Source organism: Leucopleurus acutus (assembly GCF_964270905.1).
Source record: "Leucopleurus acutus genome assembly, chromosome: 20".
In the NCBI taxonomy this organism is placed as follows: Eukaryota; Metazoa; Chordata; class Mammalia; order Artiodactyla; family Delphinidae; genus Leucopleurus; species Leucopleurus acutus.
The window spans coordinates 45,187,680-45,205,521 of NC_139162.1; the positions used below are offsets into that span (position 1 = coordinate 45,187,680).

The following is a 17,842-nucleotide window of genomic DNA, read 5'->3' on the forward strand; positions in this document are numbered from 1 at the left end:
GGATATACATATGCATATAGCTGATTCACTATGTTATACAGCAGAAACTAACACAACATTGTAAAGCAATTACACTCCAATAAAGATGTTAAATAAAAAAGATAAAAAAATAAAAAAGAGCACCTACACAAAACCTATAGCTAACATAATACTTAATAGTGAAAGACTGAGAGTTTCCCCCTAAGATCAGAAACAAGGCAAGGATATATGCTTGTACCACTCTTACTCAACATAACACTGGAAGTAATAGTCACCATAAGGGAAGAAAAACAAAAGACAGACTAGAAGAAAAAAACTGTCCCTGTTTATAGCTGACATGATTATCTATGTAGAAAATCCCAAGGAATGTACAAAACAAAAACTTCCAGAACTAATTAGTGAGTTCTGCAGCAAGATAATAGATTATAAGATCAATATACAAGTTATTTGTAACCCATATACAAATTATATTGATATTAGTCTATGGCTTTGCTGTAGAACTCACCAATTATATAATTTGTATATTGATTTGTATATATGTATATGTACATAATTTGTGTATACTAGTGATTAATAGCTAAAAGGAAAAACACACCATTTACAACTTTTCCAAAGAAAATGAAACACTTAGATATACACTTATAAATCATGTATGTGATCTGTATGCCAAAAATTACAAATCCTAATAAGAGAAATCAAAGACTATATTAGTTTTCTAGGGCTGCCATAACAAATTACCACAAACTTAGTTTAAAACAACAACTTAATTTTCTTACAGTTCTGGGGGCTAGAAGTCCAAAATCAAGATACTGGCAGGGCCATGCTTTCTCTAAAGGTGCTAGGGGATGATTCTTTCTTGCCCTTTCCAGTTTCTGATAGTTATTAGTAAGCCTTAGTGTTCCTTGGCTTGTAGATGCATCATTCCAACCTTGCCTCTGATTTCACATGGCTTTCCTTATGTGTCTGTGTCCATATTTCCCTCTTCTTTTAAGGATACTAGTCATTAGAGTAGTGCTTACTCTAATCCAATATGACCTCACCTTAATTTGATTACATCTGCAAAGTCTGTATTTCCAAATAAGGTCACATTCACAGGTACTGAGAGTTAGGACTTGAATATTTTGGGGAACACAATTAAACCCATAATAAAGACCTAAAAATGAAGATACATATCATGTTCATGGATTGGAAGACTCAGAGAGTAAAGATGTCAATTATCCCCAAATTGAAATTCTATTACAACTCAGCAAACTCTTTTTTTTGTAGATATAGGTTACTTTATTCTAGAATTTATATGAAATGGCAAAAGATCTAGAATAGTTAAGTCAATTTTAAAAAGGTAAAGTGGGAGGAATCACTCTACTCAATATTAAGAAATCCTATAGAGTGACAGTAATCAAGACAGGGTGGTACTGGCAGAGGGATAGGCACACTCAGACGTGTGCAGAGAAAATACAGAAATAGACATACACAAATATAAAGGCACAAAATCAATTTATTGAAGGTAGTCTTTTCAACAAATGGTATTAGAACAACTGGACACCCATAAGGCAACAAAAACAAAGAAATAACATGAAGCTAAAGTTTATAATGTATGCAAATATTAACTCAAAATGGATCACAGACTTAAATGCAAAACATAAAACCATGAAAACTTCAGGCAAAAATGTAGGAGAATATCTTTGGGATCTGGAGCTAGAAAAGGAGTCCATATATATATATATATATATATATATATATATATATATATATATATATATAGGTTTTTTTGTTTTCTGTTTTTTACCATACGTGGGCCTCTCACTGTTGTGGCCTCTCCCACTGTGGAGCACAGGCTCCGGACGTGCAGGCTCAGCAGCCATGGCTCACGGGCCCAGCCACTCCGCGGCATATGGGATCTTCCCGGACCAGGTCATGAACCCATGTCCCCTGCATCAGCAGGTGGACTCTCAACCACTGCGCCACCAGGGAAGCCCAAGTCCTTAGATTTAACACCAAAAGCTAAATCCGTAAAAGGAAAAAGTAATAAGCTAGACCTTATCAAAATTAAAAAGTTTTGCTTTTCAAAAAACCCTGCTAAAAGGATGAAAAGCTACGCACTGGGGAAAATTTTTGCAAACTACATATCAAACAAAGGACTAGTATTGTCTAGAATAAAGAAAGCACTCTCTCATAATCCAACAGTTAAAAAAAAAGATACAATTCAAAAATGAAGCAGTCATTTCACCACAATGGATACAGGGATGGCAAATAAGCACACCATCATTAGCCCCTAGGGAAATGGAAATTATAACCACAAAGAGATATCATTACACACCTATTAGAATGGCTAAGATTAAAAAATGGTGAAAAAACCAAATGCTGGTAGAGATACAGAGAAACTGTCACTCATGTTCCTGGTGTGAATATAAAATGGAAAAGCCACTTTGGAAAATGATTTGTCCATTTCTTATAAGAGAAATGTTCATTTACTATATAACCCAGAAACTACTCTCTTAAACTTTAGACCAGAGAAATGGAAGTTTATGTTCACGCAAAAATTTATACAAAAATGTTCACAAGCAGCTTTATTTGTAAGGGCAAAACACTTTTTTCCCCTTAGGGTTTCCTTTTAGTAAGAATTTTGATTCAGAATCAGGTATAACCTCACATTAATAATATTAGAATGTTTTGTTCCAAAATGATTTATCTGAGGCTTAGTAAGAGTGATGAAAGATTTACCGTATGTACTGTATTTGTAAAGTTTCCTTCTCATTTGAATTCTGTAAAGTAAGATTAAAAGTAATGATTAAAACACTAAATAAAAGTAACGTTTACAATAATAGTTAACATTTATTAAGCATTAACTATGTAGCACACATTGCTTTAAGGCTTTACGGTATATGTATTTACTTCTTTAAATTGCAGAACACTATGATGAAATATGTGATATTAATGGAAACTAAAACAAACAGGGGTTAAGTAACTTTTGCAAAGGAACACCCACATACTAAATGGTGGAGCTCAGGTGATACTGTACAAGAGAACCCTACATTTTAGGGTTGAGCTCTCATATGAATTCACTAATGTCTAACTAGGATTGAAATATGATGGAAAGTAATTCTGCACTTATATTAATCTAGCCTTTCTTAAATGTGAATTCTCTGAAGGTGAGTTACTTATGAGTTTAAGTAAAAAAGGATTCTCACATTCATAACCTGAATTTTCTGATATCCCAAAGGTGAATGTCATGGACAAACAGGTAAAGGATTTACTAAATTAATTTTTTCATACAGTTTTTCTCCATTATGAAGTTTCTGATGTTGAGTAAGGTGTGAATGACGTCTAAAGTCCTTACCACATGCATTACATTTATAAGGCTTCTCGCCAGAATGAATTCTCTGATGTTGAGTAAGTTGTGATCCACGATTAAAGGCCTTTCCACATTCGTTACATTTGTATGGTTTCTCACCAGTATGAATTCTCTGATGCTGAGTCAGATGTGAACCACGAATAAAGGCCTTCCCACATTCACTACATTCATAGGGCTTCTCACCAGTATGAACTCTCTGATGGTAAGTTAGCTGTGAGCTACGAATAAAAGTCTTACCACATTCCTTACATTCATATGGTTTCCTACCAGTATGAAAAATCTGATGTAGATTAAGTTGTGAGGCACAAATGAAGATCTTCCCACACTGCTTACATTCATAGGGATTCTCACCTGTATGAATTTTCTGATGTTGAGACAGTTGTGAGCCATAAATAAAGGCCTTTCCACATTCTTTACATTCATAGGGCTTTTCACCAGTATGAATTCTCTGATGCTGAGTAAGATGTGAGCCACGAATAAAGGCTTTCCTACATTCCTTACATTCAAAGGGTTTTTCACCAGTGTGAATTTTTTGATGTTCAGTAAGTTGTGAGCCACGAATAAATGATTTCCCACATTCTTGACATTCATATGGTTTCTCGCCAGTATGAATCCTCTGATGTCGAATAAGCTGTGAGCCATAGTTAAAGGCCTTTCCACACTGTTTACATTCGTGTGGTTTCTTACCTGTATGGATCCTCTGATGTTCAGTAAGTTGTGAGCCACGAATAAAGGACATCTCACAATCTTTACATTTATAAGGCTTTTCACCAGTATGGAGTCTATAATGTAGAGTAAGCTGTGAACCATAACTAAAGGCTTTCCCACATTTCTTACATTCATAGGGTTTCTCACCAGTATGAATTCTCTGATGTTCAGTAAGTTGAGAGCCACGAATAAAGGCCTTTCCACATTCCTTACATTGATAGGGTTTCTCTGCAGTATGAACTCTCTGATGGTAAGTAAGTTGTGAGCCACGAAAAAAGGCCTTCCCACATGCATTACATTCATAGGGTCTTTCACCAGTATGAATTATTTGATGCTGAGTAAGATGAGAGCTACAAATAAAGGCCTTCCCACACTCTTTACATTCATAAGGTTTCTCTCCAGTATGAATTCTTTGATGACAAATAAGTTGCGAGGCACAGATAAAAGCTTTTCTACATTCCTTACATTCATAGGGTTTCTTAGCAACATGAACTCTCTGATGGTAAGTAAGTTGTGAGTCCCAAATAAAGGCCTTTCCACATTCTTTACATTCATAGAATTTTTCATCAGAATGATTTTTCTGATGTTCAGTCTGTTGAAAGCCAAGGATAAAATATTTTCTGCACGCTTTACATTCATAGAATTTCTCAGTAGAATGAATTCTCTGTTGTAACGTAAGGGATGTGGTTTGACTAAAATTAGGCATTTCTTCATAGACTACTAGTTGCCTAAAAAGTCCCTCTTTATTTCCTAAATGGCTTTCAAACTGGTCTCTGCATTCCTTATCATCTTGACTTTTGCACTCACACTTACGGCTTGTAAGTTGTTCTACTATCTCCCATTGAGATGCTTCTAGTTCATAAATTTCTCTTTTTGATGATAGCTTCTTGGTTTCACACCTGGATTCCCAGTCTGTAAGATAACAAGTAAACAAATGCTATTTTCATATTCCTGGAAAAATGAAACTTCTAAGATAGAAATGGTGGACTCAAACTGAATATCATACTCATAAGATGTCAGTGCAACCAATGGAACAGAAAAGAAAAATCCATAAATAGACACAATTATAAGTGCAAATTTAGCATACAGTAACAGTAGCAGCTAAAACAAGTAAGGAAAAGATGGACTCTTTTTTAATAAATGAAAGTGATAAACATAAGGATAAACATAGGAGACACTGCTTTGGGAAAGATCCCCAGTGCTCTCCTTACTTGCTGCAAATAATGAAACCTTCCTTCTTCCTTAAAAAAACAAAAACAAAAAAAAACACGACATAAGGATAAACATAGAGAAAAAAAGATGAAATTGCATTAGTACCTTAGAGCTTACAGTAGGATAAATTCCAAATGGATCAGATACCCTTACTCAGAGAAATGAAAACACAGAAATAACTAGAATAAAACTTGGGTGACTTCTTCTATAACTTAGGAATGGGGAAATTTTTCCAAATCACAACTTGATAAAAATGACCACATTGGGACTTCCCACATCCAGTAGTTAAGACTCCATGCTTCCACTGCAGGGTTCAATCCCTGGTCGGGGAACTAAGATCCCACATGCCGTGTGGTGGGGCCAAAAAAAAAATGATGTTGGATTAATTATCTATGTAGAAGTAAAATTTTAAAAAATGACCATGTTACAGTAAAAAACAAAAGAAAAGGTTAGCATGTCAAAAACACATTAAGGAAAGTAAAAGGACAAGCTGGGAAAAAATAGATATGTATAAATATCTATACTTATGTGAACTCTATCTCAAAATTGCACTAGCGGGACTTCCCTGGTGGTCCAGTGGTTAAGACTCCGCGCTGCTACTGCAGGGGGCACAGGTTCGATCCCTGGTCAGGGAACCAAGATCCCACATGCTGTGTGGCATGGCCAAAAAACAAACAAAAAAATAAAGCAATAAAAAAAATTTTTTTAATTGCACCAGCAAATTTCAAAATTTTTGATGCAGAAAGTTTTCACTGAAGCATAATTTGTTACAGAAAAAGATTAATAACCCAATTGTCCATCAGTAGGTGGCTGGTTGAAATAATCATGGTATATCCACATCATGGAGTACTATGAAGCAGTTAAAAAGGAATATCTCTTTATATTAATATGAAGTGCTGATTGAAATACACTATTAATTGTAAAAGAAATGTCGAGCTTCCCTGGTGGCGCAGTGGTTAAGAATCCACCTGCCAATGCAGGGGACATGGGTTCAAGCCCTGGTCCAGGAGGATCCCACATGCCATGGAGCAACTAAGCCCATGTGCCTAGAGCCCATGCTCAGCAGTAAGAGAGGCCACCGCAATAAGAGGCCCGCACACCGCGATGAAGAGTAGCCCCCACTCACCGCAACTAGAGAAAGCCCACACACAGCAGCGAAGACCCAATGCAGCCAAAAATAAATTAAGAAAAAAAAAAAGAAATGTCAACGAAAGTATGTATAGTTATGCTCTTTTTTATATTAGGAAGGAGAGGAGGTAGAGGAAGTATAAATGTATAATACACATTTGCTTTTATTTTAAAAAGGGAGAGGAATAAACCCCATAGTTACAGGGTAGGGAAGGAACAGGTGGAGGAACCAGGAATAGAGGTCAGATTTCTTTGAATATAACTTGTTTTGTAGATTTGACTTTGGTGGTATATAAATATATTAAATAATTATAAAACAAAATTAAATTACAAGAAAGCACAGCTTAAAAATTGAAAGAAAAAAAAAAAGAACCAATATTTACAATTGGTGGCATAACCATACAAGGAAACTACTTCAAATAACTTTCAAACATAGTAATTTGACTGTGATATACCCTACGAAGGGAACAAAAAACTGCGAAAACAATTATCTCAAACTGTTTTGAGTAATCATATTGTTAGTTGTAGTGTTGATCTTATTTTAGAGGCTTCTTGTATAATGTGGGATAAAATATGTAATTATGTGATATTCTAATTGCATCATTCTTAGTGTCCTTGATAATTGGGACTCCTGGAATGGGAGAAAATAGATGCAGCTGTAAGATCTTAAAAAGGGTTAAATAAAAAGCCTATAATTCAGAATCTGAATTGAATTGCTATGAACCCATGCTATAGTTTATCTTATGTTTTTTAATTAAGACTTTATTTCTTAAGAGTAGTTTTAGGTTTACAGAAAAACTGAATTAAGTCCAGAGAGTTCCCACATGCTCCCTTTTCCTTCCCCTCCAGGTTCCCTGATCAGTAATAACTTAATATCTTGCATTGGTGCAGTACATTTGTTAAAACTGATGAATCTATATTGATACATTATTTTCTTCTATTTCTGTTCTCCCTGACTCACCCTAGCCACACTTAACTGTTGATCCTCAAAAGGATCAAACTCACTGCTACCTCAGTTCCTCTGCAACTGCTAGTCCCTCCGCCTTAACTGCTCTTCTTGGGAATTCCCTGGCAGTCCAGTGGTTAGGACTCTGAGCTTTCACTACCGAGGGCCTGGGTTTGATCTCTGGTTGGGGAACTAAGATCCCACAAGCCATGCAGGGTGGCCAAAAAACAAACAAAAAACCCTAAAAAACAAAAACCTGCTCTTCTCCCAGAATTTGCATGGCTTACTCTATTCATGTCTCCCCTCAAATGCAAGCACCTCAGAGAGCCATCCTTAACCACTCTTTCTATAAGAACACCTGCCCCCATTACTTTGTGATTCTCTATGCTTTTTGTTTTGCTTCATAACACTCATCACTCTTTGTATATTTTTATTTGTTACTATTTCTTCTGCTAGGAAAGATCAATGGGGATATGGAATTTTTCTTGTTTACTGTTATATTCTCAATACTTATAATATAGAGGGTATTTAAAAATATTTGTTGGATAAAGACTCATACAGGTTTCACTGGGTCAAAAATATAAAATGTTAAAATGGTTATCACCGAAAAAGGAGGGCTATTCCCTGTTTGAAAATACAGGGGAACATGAAAGAAAACAAGGGAAGTGGTAAATGGAGCAAAGAAGGGGATTCCTTAGGTAACTGATGCTAAAACAGTTTTGTCCTCCAGGGCTCAGGATTTTACTCTACAGGCCTAGGAGTAAAAGGCCTTGGTTGGGTCTGTGAGGAGAACTTTGGAGCTAATAACTCAAAGGTGTGGCCAACTTATGAAGGAATTTAACAACAGCCTCCCTTTGCCTGATGATCTCTTACTCACCTGGGCTCAGACCTCTTGTCACATCCCGTACAACCTTCCAAGGGTCCTTCCCTTGCTCCAATAAGGAGAGCACATCTGGCTTAGAAATGGAAAATCCTGCTTATAAGAATGGAAATAGATACGGTTACACTCTGTTTGTCCAGAATTAAAATTGAGTCCACTGTTCCTCAAGTAAGAAGGTCAATTACAGAAAGATTCAGAGAAAGGATATCTGAAGAAAAGAGTAGATAAAAGTGCCCAATGGAGCTGTCCATTTCAAAGTTTATAAAGCACAAAAAATTTATTTGGGACTAGGGGTCTGAAATTCAGCTAGGCACTTGGAAACTTTTCTAAATTTCACAAAGACTGAAGCTGAATTATTAGGAACAGACAAAATTACCCAGTGAGACCAGGTTGCTGTAGTTCTCCAACATCACGTCTCTGTACAAATCCTTCTGTTGCAAGTCCAGGCACTCCCACTCTTCCTGTGAGAAGTCTATGGCCACATCCTTGAATGACACCAAACTCTGAAATGACAACCCATGGTTAATGGTAAATAAAGAAATATTTTTTAGAAGTAATGAGAGAAGAAAAGTATTACATAAAGTGGCCAAAACAGAAATATGTTGAAGCTGGAAGCTTGCAATATGGCTAAGTAACAGAAAGGAAGAGAGTGTGATAAATGCAGAGCACCTAAATAGTTTCTAAACATTCCTATTACTCTGTCATAGCTTTTTGTGAACAGTTACAAGAATGAACAAAAGCCAGGTAAGTGGAGTTCTCTGATTAAATGAAATACTGTGTGCAAGCACATAACATATGCAAATTCTCAAATAAGTTGCAAATTCCTTCCTCCCCTCTTCCCTTTAAAGAATTGAAAATAAGAAAAAGGAAGGAAGGAAGGGAGGGAAGAAAGAGAGGATGGGAGGAGGAAGGGAGGGAGAAAAAAGAGAAAAAAACAAAACTGATGGGCCCATTCCAAATATCTTTTAAAATGTTTATCTTAGGGCTTCCCTGGTGGCACAGTGGTTGGGAGTCTGCCTGCCGATGCAGGGGACGCGGGTTCGTGCCCTGGTCCGGGAAGATCCCACATGCCGCGGAGCAGCTGGGCCCGTAAGCCATGGCCGCTGAGTCTGCGCGTCCGGAGCCTGTGCTCCACAATGGGAGAGGCCACAGCAGTGAGAGGCCCGCGTACCACAAAAAAAAAAAAAAAAAATGTTTATTTTAGAAAATAAGATTTCTATATAATTTAAGAATTTATTTCCAACTCAAGTCTCAGAATAACTTAGCAATAATATTCTTCCTTGTCCTGGCAAATCCTTTCATAGACATCATTTTTATAAGGTATATAATATTCCATATTATAATTATAATCTTTTTCTTTTTTCCTTTTTTTTTTTTTGCTGCACAGCGCAGCTTGTGGGATCTTAGTGCCCCCACCAGGGATTGAACCCCAGCCCTTGGCAGTGAAAGCACAGAGTCCTAACCACTGGACCACCAGGGAATTCCCTGTAATCATTTTCTTATTTTCCAGTATTTAGTTTGTTTTCCTTCTCTAACATCAGCTCTGTTTCTAAAATTCGCAAATATCTAACCCTCTGGATGATCATTTTACCACTCATCATTGCTCACTGTACACTTTGCTTATTCTGAGCAACAGAAAACCAATGAAAGATGAGCTAAACTCACACAGATGTGGCCCCTGACTTACACATTCTATTCAAATTTGAAATGGACCTTGTCACTGGTATTCGCCTCTGAGGTACTCACTGACGTGACATGCTCTCTCTCTGTTCTCAATCCTACATTTGATCACATTTCCAATCTTAAAAGCCTCACAGACCAAAGATTTCACCACATTCTGAGATAAACAGCAATTTTCTATCCTCATCAACCAGAAAATGGAGGTCAGTGAGAAAGAATGAATTTTGCATGTGTAGTCCCATCTCATTAAACCACATTCTGACACAAGAGGTTCTACTCTTTCCTTAATACATTTCCTGATTTGCAGAATGGATCCCTAAATATGGCTAGAGAAGAGAGGGGTGGGGCTTAGTGAGGCAGAAAATCTAGAGATAAGAATATTGAGCATTCATATGCTAGAAAACAATGACTATTTGATGAGGAGAAGAAAAAACACCAACTCACATGGGGCATGGCTTAGAAGGGAAAATTATTAGTCCTCCTCTGGGGAAGTGCTGAGTCCTGAGAATACAGAGTCAGGAAAGAAAAAGGAAACTATGAGAATAGGCTTCCTTCTAAATGACTAAGTTAAGATAAATATTTCCTTCCCTTTTCATGGCACCTGGTCCCTTCCATGCCCCAATATATATACTGAGATTTGCAGAAATATAAACAATCAAATCCCTTCCCCAATCCCAAAAAACATAGATACAGAAGAATTAATTTATGCTAAAGCAGTACCCAATTCCTATGATGTTCGTAGGGTTCTCTGACCTGTCCTGAGTGGTTAATATTTTCAGACTAGGGGCCTCTGATCCAAAATGTATCCAAGTCATACCTGCTTCAAGGACATTGATGGGGCCCTCAGGCCTAGAAGTGCTCTGTATCCATGTAGGCCAAATCTTGGAACAAACACTTCCCACAACTAAGATCTGCCTTTTTCCCCCAGACTCAACACACTAAATATAAATAGCTCAGGGTGCCTCCCTGGCTCGTTCTCACATTCCAAGGTGCAAGAAGCATTTTGAGAACAAATTGTAGGCTTCATCCAGGCCACACGAAGTCACACTAGACTCATCAAGTAACCAAAGAACAAATCCAAAGCATTCTTTTTGTTTTTAATTAATTTTTTAAAGTTTTATTTAATTAATTTATTTTTTGGCTGCATGGCTTGTGGTATCTTAGTTCCCCAACCAGGGACTGAACCTGGGCCCTCGGCAGTGAAAGCACAGAGTCCTAACCACTGGACTGCCAGGGAATTCCCCAAAACATCCTTTAACAGAAAACTGCCTGGGGACTTCCCTGGCGGTCCAGTGGTTAAGACTCCTCGCTTCCACTGCAGGGGGCGCAGGTTCAATCCCTCGTTGGGGAACTAAGATCCCGCATGCCACATGGCGTTGCCAAAAAATTAAAAACAAAATAAGAAGGCTGCCTGTTGCATCCAATCATGGCCTCAGCTGAACTCAGGAATTCTGGAGGCAGCACTCCCTTGTTATCCTGCTGAACATCATTCTGCCTGTAAATGTAAGGCTGGGGATGACTTGAGAAAGTGGCTGTACAACAAATAATTTCCATAGAGCACATACTATGCGCTAGATTCTTTATACAATTAACACTTACGTGATCAGCAAACAGGTCTGTGAATTTAACCACTCTCTGCCCCCACTGGCTATAGAATCTTCCTTATACTTCTTTCTTTTCGTAACAGCTTCACTGACATATAACTCAACATTCCATAAATTCATCCTTTTAAAAATACAACTGAGTGGTTTTTAGTATACTCACAGAGATGCACAACCATCTAATTTTAGAATATTCTCATTACCCAAAACCCCATACCCCTTAGCAGTCACTTCCCACTCTTGTTCCCTCAGACCCTGGCAACTGCTAATCTACTCTTTATATCTACACATATGCTTATTCTAGTCATTTAATATAAATGTAATCATACAATATGTGGTCTTTGTGATGGGCTTCTCTCACATAACATAATGTTTCAAGGTTAGCATATGCTGCAGCATAGATTAGTACCTTTGCCTTTATACATATTGCTAAATAATGTTCCATTGTATGGATACACCACATTTTTCCCATTCATCAGTTGATGGACATTTGCATTGTTTTCACTTATTGTTACTAAGAATAATGCTACTAAGAACATTCATGTACATGTTTTTGTGTGGACATATGTTTCATTTCTCTTAGATATAAACACCTAGGAATAGAATTGCTGGATCATATGGTAACTCCATATTTACCTTTTTGAGGAACTGCCAACTCTTTTTCAAAGCAGCTGCATCATCTTACAGTTCCACCAATACATCAAAGTTCCATTTTTTCCACATCTTCGCCATCTTTTGCATTAAATTCATTCTAGTGGGTCTGAAGTGGTATGTCATGATTTTGATTTGCATTTCCACAATGATGTTGAACATCTTTATGTGCTTATTTGTCATTTGTGTATTTTCTTTGGAGAAATGTATATTCCAATTCTTTGTTCATTTAAAAAATTTGGTGGTACTTCCCTAGAGGTCCAAGTGGTTCAGACTCCGTGCTTCCACTGCAGGGGACATGGGTTCGATCCCTGGTTGGGGAATGTGTCGTGGCGTGGCCAAAAGGAAAAAGGAATAAAAAAATTTTGGTTATTTGTCTTTTTATTTCAGTTGTAATAATTCCTCATATATTCCAAAATACAATTCCCTTCCTGAACTTGTGATTTTCAAATTTCGGGTCCCACTTTGTGGGCTGGATCTTCACTTTCTTGGTGGTGTCCCTTGAAGCTTGAAAGTTTAATTTTGAGGAAATCCAATTTATGTATTTTTTTCCCCTTTGGCTGCTTGTACTCTTACATTTAGGTCGATGGTGCATTTTGAGTAAATTTTTGTGTGTGGCATGAGGTATGAGCCTGTGATAAAATATTTCACAAGTGCTGTCTTGACCCAATGTTGATGTCATGGCTAAAAACTCTCAATTCCTCTTCACAGGAAGTTTGCTAAACCCACACCCTAAATACCTCTCTTATCAAGGTCTAACACAATGTACCTTTGCCAGGCTACCCACGGATACCTCAGTAGCCTTGCCATTGTACATAGTCTTAACTGCATCCACCTTTTTCCAGGAGCACAGGTATGACATTATATGGACGACGTCCTCCTCTGAGGAGATTCATTTAACTTGCTCATTAAGGACATAAAAATATTCACAAAAGAGCTCACAAAAAAAGACATAGGCCACTGCCTCACACATAATGCAAAGCCCTGACACCTTCATTAAATTCCTGAAAAGTATTGGTAAAACAGGGCAACTCTATGCCTGACACTGTCAAGAAACTACAGTAAAATCTCTCAGCACCCATAATGTCTTTCAGTCGTATTTGGGTCTGGAAGCAACATATTCCTTACTTACAAATTTTAGTTAATCTCACTGATGCCGTTACTTACAAATCATCCCACCTTGGAAAGGAACCCTGCCAATAAAAGGCTCCAGAATCTGTTCAAATTAAAATCAGCAGTCACTCCTGTTAGTGCCCTCAGAGACTCCTCTGCAGAGGCTGCAGCAACCTCCTCTCATGCCTCTGAACCCCCTCTGATGGCCACCAGGTGCCTACAGGCTTAAGATGCAAGAAAGTGCCCCTTTTGGCCCTATGCTATACACCACTAGAGTGACAACTGCTGGCTATATACTAAGATCTCTTGGAGATAAAGGCTTTCAAAGACCCTAAGCCTGGGACTCTCTGAACCCAGATGCCTACTGTGCCTTGGATCATGGAGGCAGCACCCCCACAAACTCAGCACAGGTACATCCCATAGGCTCAGCCAAGCCTGAGCCCTCTGGAATGTTCCACCTACAGGAGGGAGTGGTCTTCCCTGTCCTTAGTCCCTTGCCAGATGCCATGGTGCTAGAGGAGGTCACCCCTCCCTCAGAGCCCTTGACTAGGAATCCTCCTGGGATTTAACTAAGTAAACAGCAATGTGAGCCCACAGACTTTATGAATAGCACTGCCACCATCATAGGTGATGGAGCTAAGTGGAATGTTGCTGCTTTCCATTCCTTAACTAGGATGTCCCCCATAAAGGACAGGATCCAAGGATCAGAACAAGTGGTCAAACTTTAGGAAGTCATCTCTGCACAAATGTCCTGACAAACAAATGGTCCCATCTGCACATTTTTACAAACTCTTGGGCCATTGCCTAAGAGTTGTCCCTTTAAGGGTAAAGAAATCTGGGAATCTCTTGCCTTACAGATACTCAAATATAAATCAAAGTCACTCGTCTCTACATACACAAGGACTCACCAGGACAATCCTTATTCCCTTCAGAGTTCAAGACATTACAGTAGTGACCAAGGCATACATTTCACTTCTCAAAACACACAATGTTGGGCTCTTGCGAAAGGCATTCAATGGAACTTTCATCTCCCAATAGGTCCCAGGCAGCTGGCTTAATTAAGAGACACAATGGTCTCTTTAAACAGCTCCCTTTTTTTTTGCGGTATGCAGGCATCTCACTGTTGTGGCCTCTCCCGTTGCAGAGCACAGGCTCCGGACGCGCAGGCTCAGCGGCCATGGCTCACGGGCCCAGCCGCTCCATGGCATGTGGGATCTTCCCGGACCGGGGCACGAACCCGTGTCCCCTGCATCAGCAGGTGGACTCTCAACCACTGTGCCACCAGGGAAGCCCCTAAACAGCTCCCTTTTTTAAGTGGCAGTGTGTATGGGGAAATATGTATACATATAGCTGATTCACTTTGTTGTACACCATAAACTAACACAATATTATAAAGCATTTATACGCCAATAAAGATGTGAAAAATAAATAAATGGCAGTGTGGCAAAAGGACACCTACATGTGTCTCTCTCTTGCCTCAAGCCTTAATCTCTCTTAATTTAAGGCCTCCTGTCTGACTCACATCTCAAAGAAACTTTAGGAAACCTCCTTATCACTGTTTCCTATATTTAGAGGGAGCATGTCTCACCCTCCAGGCACATGAAGACTCATCACATATGAGGTCTTTTAATAATAATGTCTCCCTCTAACTTTATGGATTTTCAATCCTGCTGCCATTTCATAAGGGCTGTAGGTCAGATTGAAGGCACATACTCTCCTCAGACCCATTAACCATAGATTGTCCAATGGGAGAAGCAACTGTCCACCTGGTATGTGGTCCATTTGAGCCTGAACTTTCCCTACCCAGGAAACCTTCCCCAATATTTGGATTATAAAGTGTTGAAAATTAATCTGGGATCTCCTTCTGATCCCATCCAGGAAATTCAAATTGGTGCATGTAGGCTAAGGCTCTTAATCTATAGGAAATACAGAAAAACATGTTAATGATACCAGACTGTGGGAAACTATACAGAACAAATCACCCAGTTTCTTCAACAAATACATTATAAACCAATCGCAACACATAGGTCTTATTTGGACCCAGATTCAAAGAAATTTTAAAATTTAAAAAAGATATGCCCGGAGAGGCAGTCTAAACTCTAACTGGATATCTGATATTAAAGAAATATTGTTTGAGAGAAAATAATGGTATTGTGATTAAGTTTTTTAAAAGACTCATCATTCACATACACACTGAAATGTTTATGGATGAAGTAATACAACAACATCTGGCATTTGCTACAAAATAATTCTGGGGTGGGCAGAGGTATAGATCAAACAAGACTAGCTATGAGTCAATCATTATTGAAGCTGAACAAAGGATGGTACATAGAGGTTCATTACTATTTTGTCTATTTTTGTACAGTTTGAATTTTTCGTAATAAAAAGTTAAAAAAAATGCTGATCATGGCTCAGTGAATTGATTTTACCACACACACAAAAAATAAGGTAACAACACCATAGTTTGAAAACTCTACAATAGCATATTAATAATTTTCTTAAGCTTTCCAACAACTAGCAAAGTACCTTGGATAAAACATAAAATCAAAAAATAGTGATTAGTAAAGTAACGATACAGCCTCTCTGAGGGAAAATATAGCAAGAAGTATTAAAATTTAAAGTCCACACATAAGTTGGCCCAGAAAGTAGCATTCATCCTACTAATAAACTCATCAAATGAGCATCTATATTTATCCCACCACCATTTACAATAGTAAAAGACTGATAGCCATCTGAAAGTTAGTAAGGGTCAGTTTTTAAACATGGAAGAAGTATGGAATACAGTTCAGCTATTAAAAATGAATAAGCCCGTCATGTACTAATACATGCATAGAATCCCCCTGGAAGTACTCAAGAAACTAGTCACACTGGTTGCCCTCTGAAGTGGGAAAACTCCGTGACTAACGGCAGAGCTGGGAGGGAGAATTTGCTGAATGCTCTTTTGAACCTTTTAAATACTTACAATATCATCTCTTAAACAATAAAATTGAGAAGAAAATACTAAAAGAAAGGCTTCAAATTTCACTCTGTGGGATTTATTCTATTCCTTCAAAAATCTTAGAAAAGGACTATGTATACAGGCGGCATTAAAATATTTGGCACACGAATATGTGTACCTCAGGTTAAAAAGAGAGAAATGGAGTGGAACATCTTCTTTGGGTCCATTCCTCTAACTTCCCCCCATCCCCATTATTCTTTGGAATAGCAACGCCCAAGAAGCAGATCACTAAAAGGGTTCTTGCTATAGATTTTCGAGGACAGAAAGATATATCCTGAAAATCCAGAAAGCAATTCAGAGACAAAAAAGAGAAAAACAACTTACCTTGGATAAAAATCTTAGTTGTCCAACAGCTACTCTTCCCTTGTTCTCTGGTCATCTGTGTCAGAGAAGTTGGTAAGAGTTAAATAATCTTGAGACACCAAGCCTTTCTTTGAGCGCAGACTTATTTGTTAGAACCAAACATCTTCTACTCTCCCTGCCCCACCCCACGGCCCCCACCCCACGAGTTAAAGTAGACACTCAGCCGAAGCTCAGCGACTGACCTGAGCAATGATGCCCTCCCTCTTTGGGAACCAGAGTGGAAGTCGAGAATCCGCATAGGGCTCCCCAGGTGGATTCCTGAGGGGAAACTGGAATCTTACTACCTCGATTTTTGCCTCCTCTCTTCTCAGCCCCCCGAACGTGAGGCTGTTTCTGGCTCTAAAATTCTCATTCTGACATCAGGTCTGTGACTTGGAGACAAGCTTCTTTATCTGGTCATTCTCGCAGCTTAACACAACAGCTCTCACGTCTGAAGACACAATTACCACTCTCTCAAGTGGTCACACAAAATCATGCAGTCCCACAGGCACATCACGTTACACAGACACACACACACACACACACACACACACAGTGGCGTGCTAAGGCCTGAGGCTCTAGACACGGCCGGTCTTTGTCCCGGGGCTCAGAAAACGCCTCACCTTCTGCTTCTCCGGCGTCCTGCCGGGTCCCAGCGGTCCGGTCCACATCAAGAGTCCGCGCTCCCACAGCCGCTGCGCAGCTCAGCTCGTTCCAGCATTAACAGCGCTGACAACCTAGTAGGAAGTAACGTTACACCCGCAGGCTTCTGGAAAATGTAGTCCAGTACCCAAAAGATCCGAGAGAGCCAGCAACCCAAACCTTCCGAGCCCCTCTCAGAACCGTACTCGTCCCAAAAGCACAAGCCGCGAGCTGCGGCTCCTCCGCTGACTCCGCAAATCACTCCGCGCGTCTGCCGTCCCAGCTGTGATGTGGCACCTCCGGTCGGTCGCGCTCTGGCACCTCCGGTCGCGCTCTGGCACCAACGGTCGCGCTCTGACGGGAAGCTTATTTCCGGCCGCGGGGACTTCGGGGACATGTAGTGTGGACTAGGAGTCCCAGAGGGCCAAAAGGGGTCGTCCTGTTCTCTCAGCCTCAGCTTACCACGGGTTGGCGCTGGATACCGCCACAGAGTCTGAAGGCTCTGGCAGGTGGAAGGGAAGATAGAGCGGATTCCGAGGAGGCTAAAGGAGATGAATCTCCAGGGCGTTACTGCAGCCTGGCCTGTGGAGGAGGACGTAAGGAGAGTGAC

At 39.3% G+C, this 17,842-nt stretch overlaps 1 protein-coding gene across 3 annotated transcripts; it reads right to left on the reverse strand.

Annotated features, from left to right (window-relative positions):
- Positions 1-1,756: 1,756 nt before the first annotated feature.
- On the reverse strand, positions 1,757-17,529 carry LOC309977020 (uncharacterized protein). Of its 3 annotated transcripts, none has more exons than XM_082862928.1 (8): positions 17,439-17,529; positions 17,214-17,327; positions 16,573-16,627; positions 12,123-12,448; positions 10,330-10,386; positions 8,582-8,708; positions 8,203-8,298; positions 1,757-4,951 (listed from the first exon to the last, which is right to left on the reverse strand). In XM_082862928.1, the coding sequence occupies exons 5-8, from the start codon at positions 10,336-10,338 to the stop codon at positions 3,207-3,209; spliced, it is 1,977 nt and encodes a 658-aa protein (XP_082719054.1). In that variant the 5' UTR covers positions 10,339-10,386; positions 12,123-12,448; positions 16,573-16,627; positions 17,214-17,327; positions 17,439-17,529; the 3' UTR covers positions 1,757-3,206. The 3 variants fall into 3 exon arrangements, with proteins under 3 accessions (XP_082719054.1, XP_082719055.1, XP_082719053.1); XM_082862929.1 differs by lacking the exon at positions 17,439-17,529 and having other exon boundaries at positions 1,757-2,741; positions 3,683-4,951; positions 17,214-17,414; XM_082862927.1 differs by lacking the exon at positions 17,439-17,529 and having other exon boundaries at positions 17,214-17,414.
- Positions 17,530-17,842: the final 313 nt, after the last annotated feature.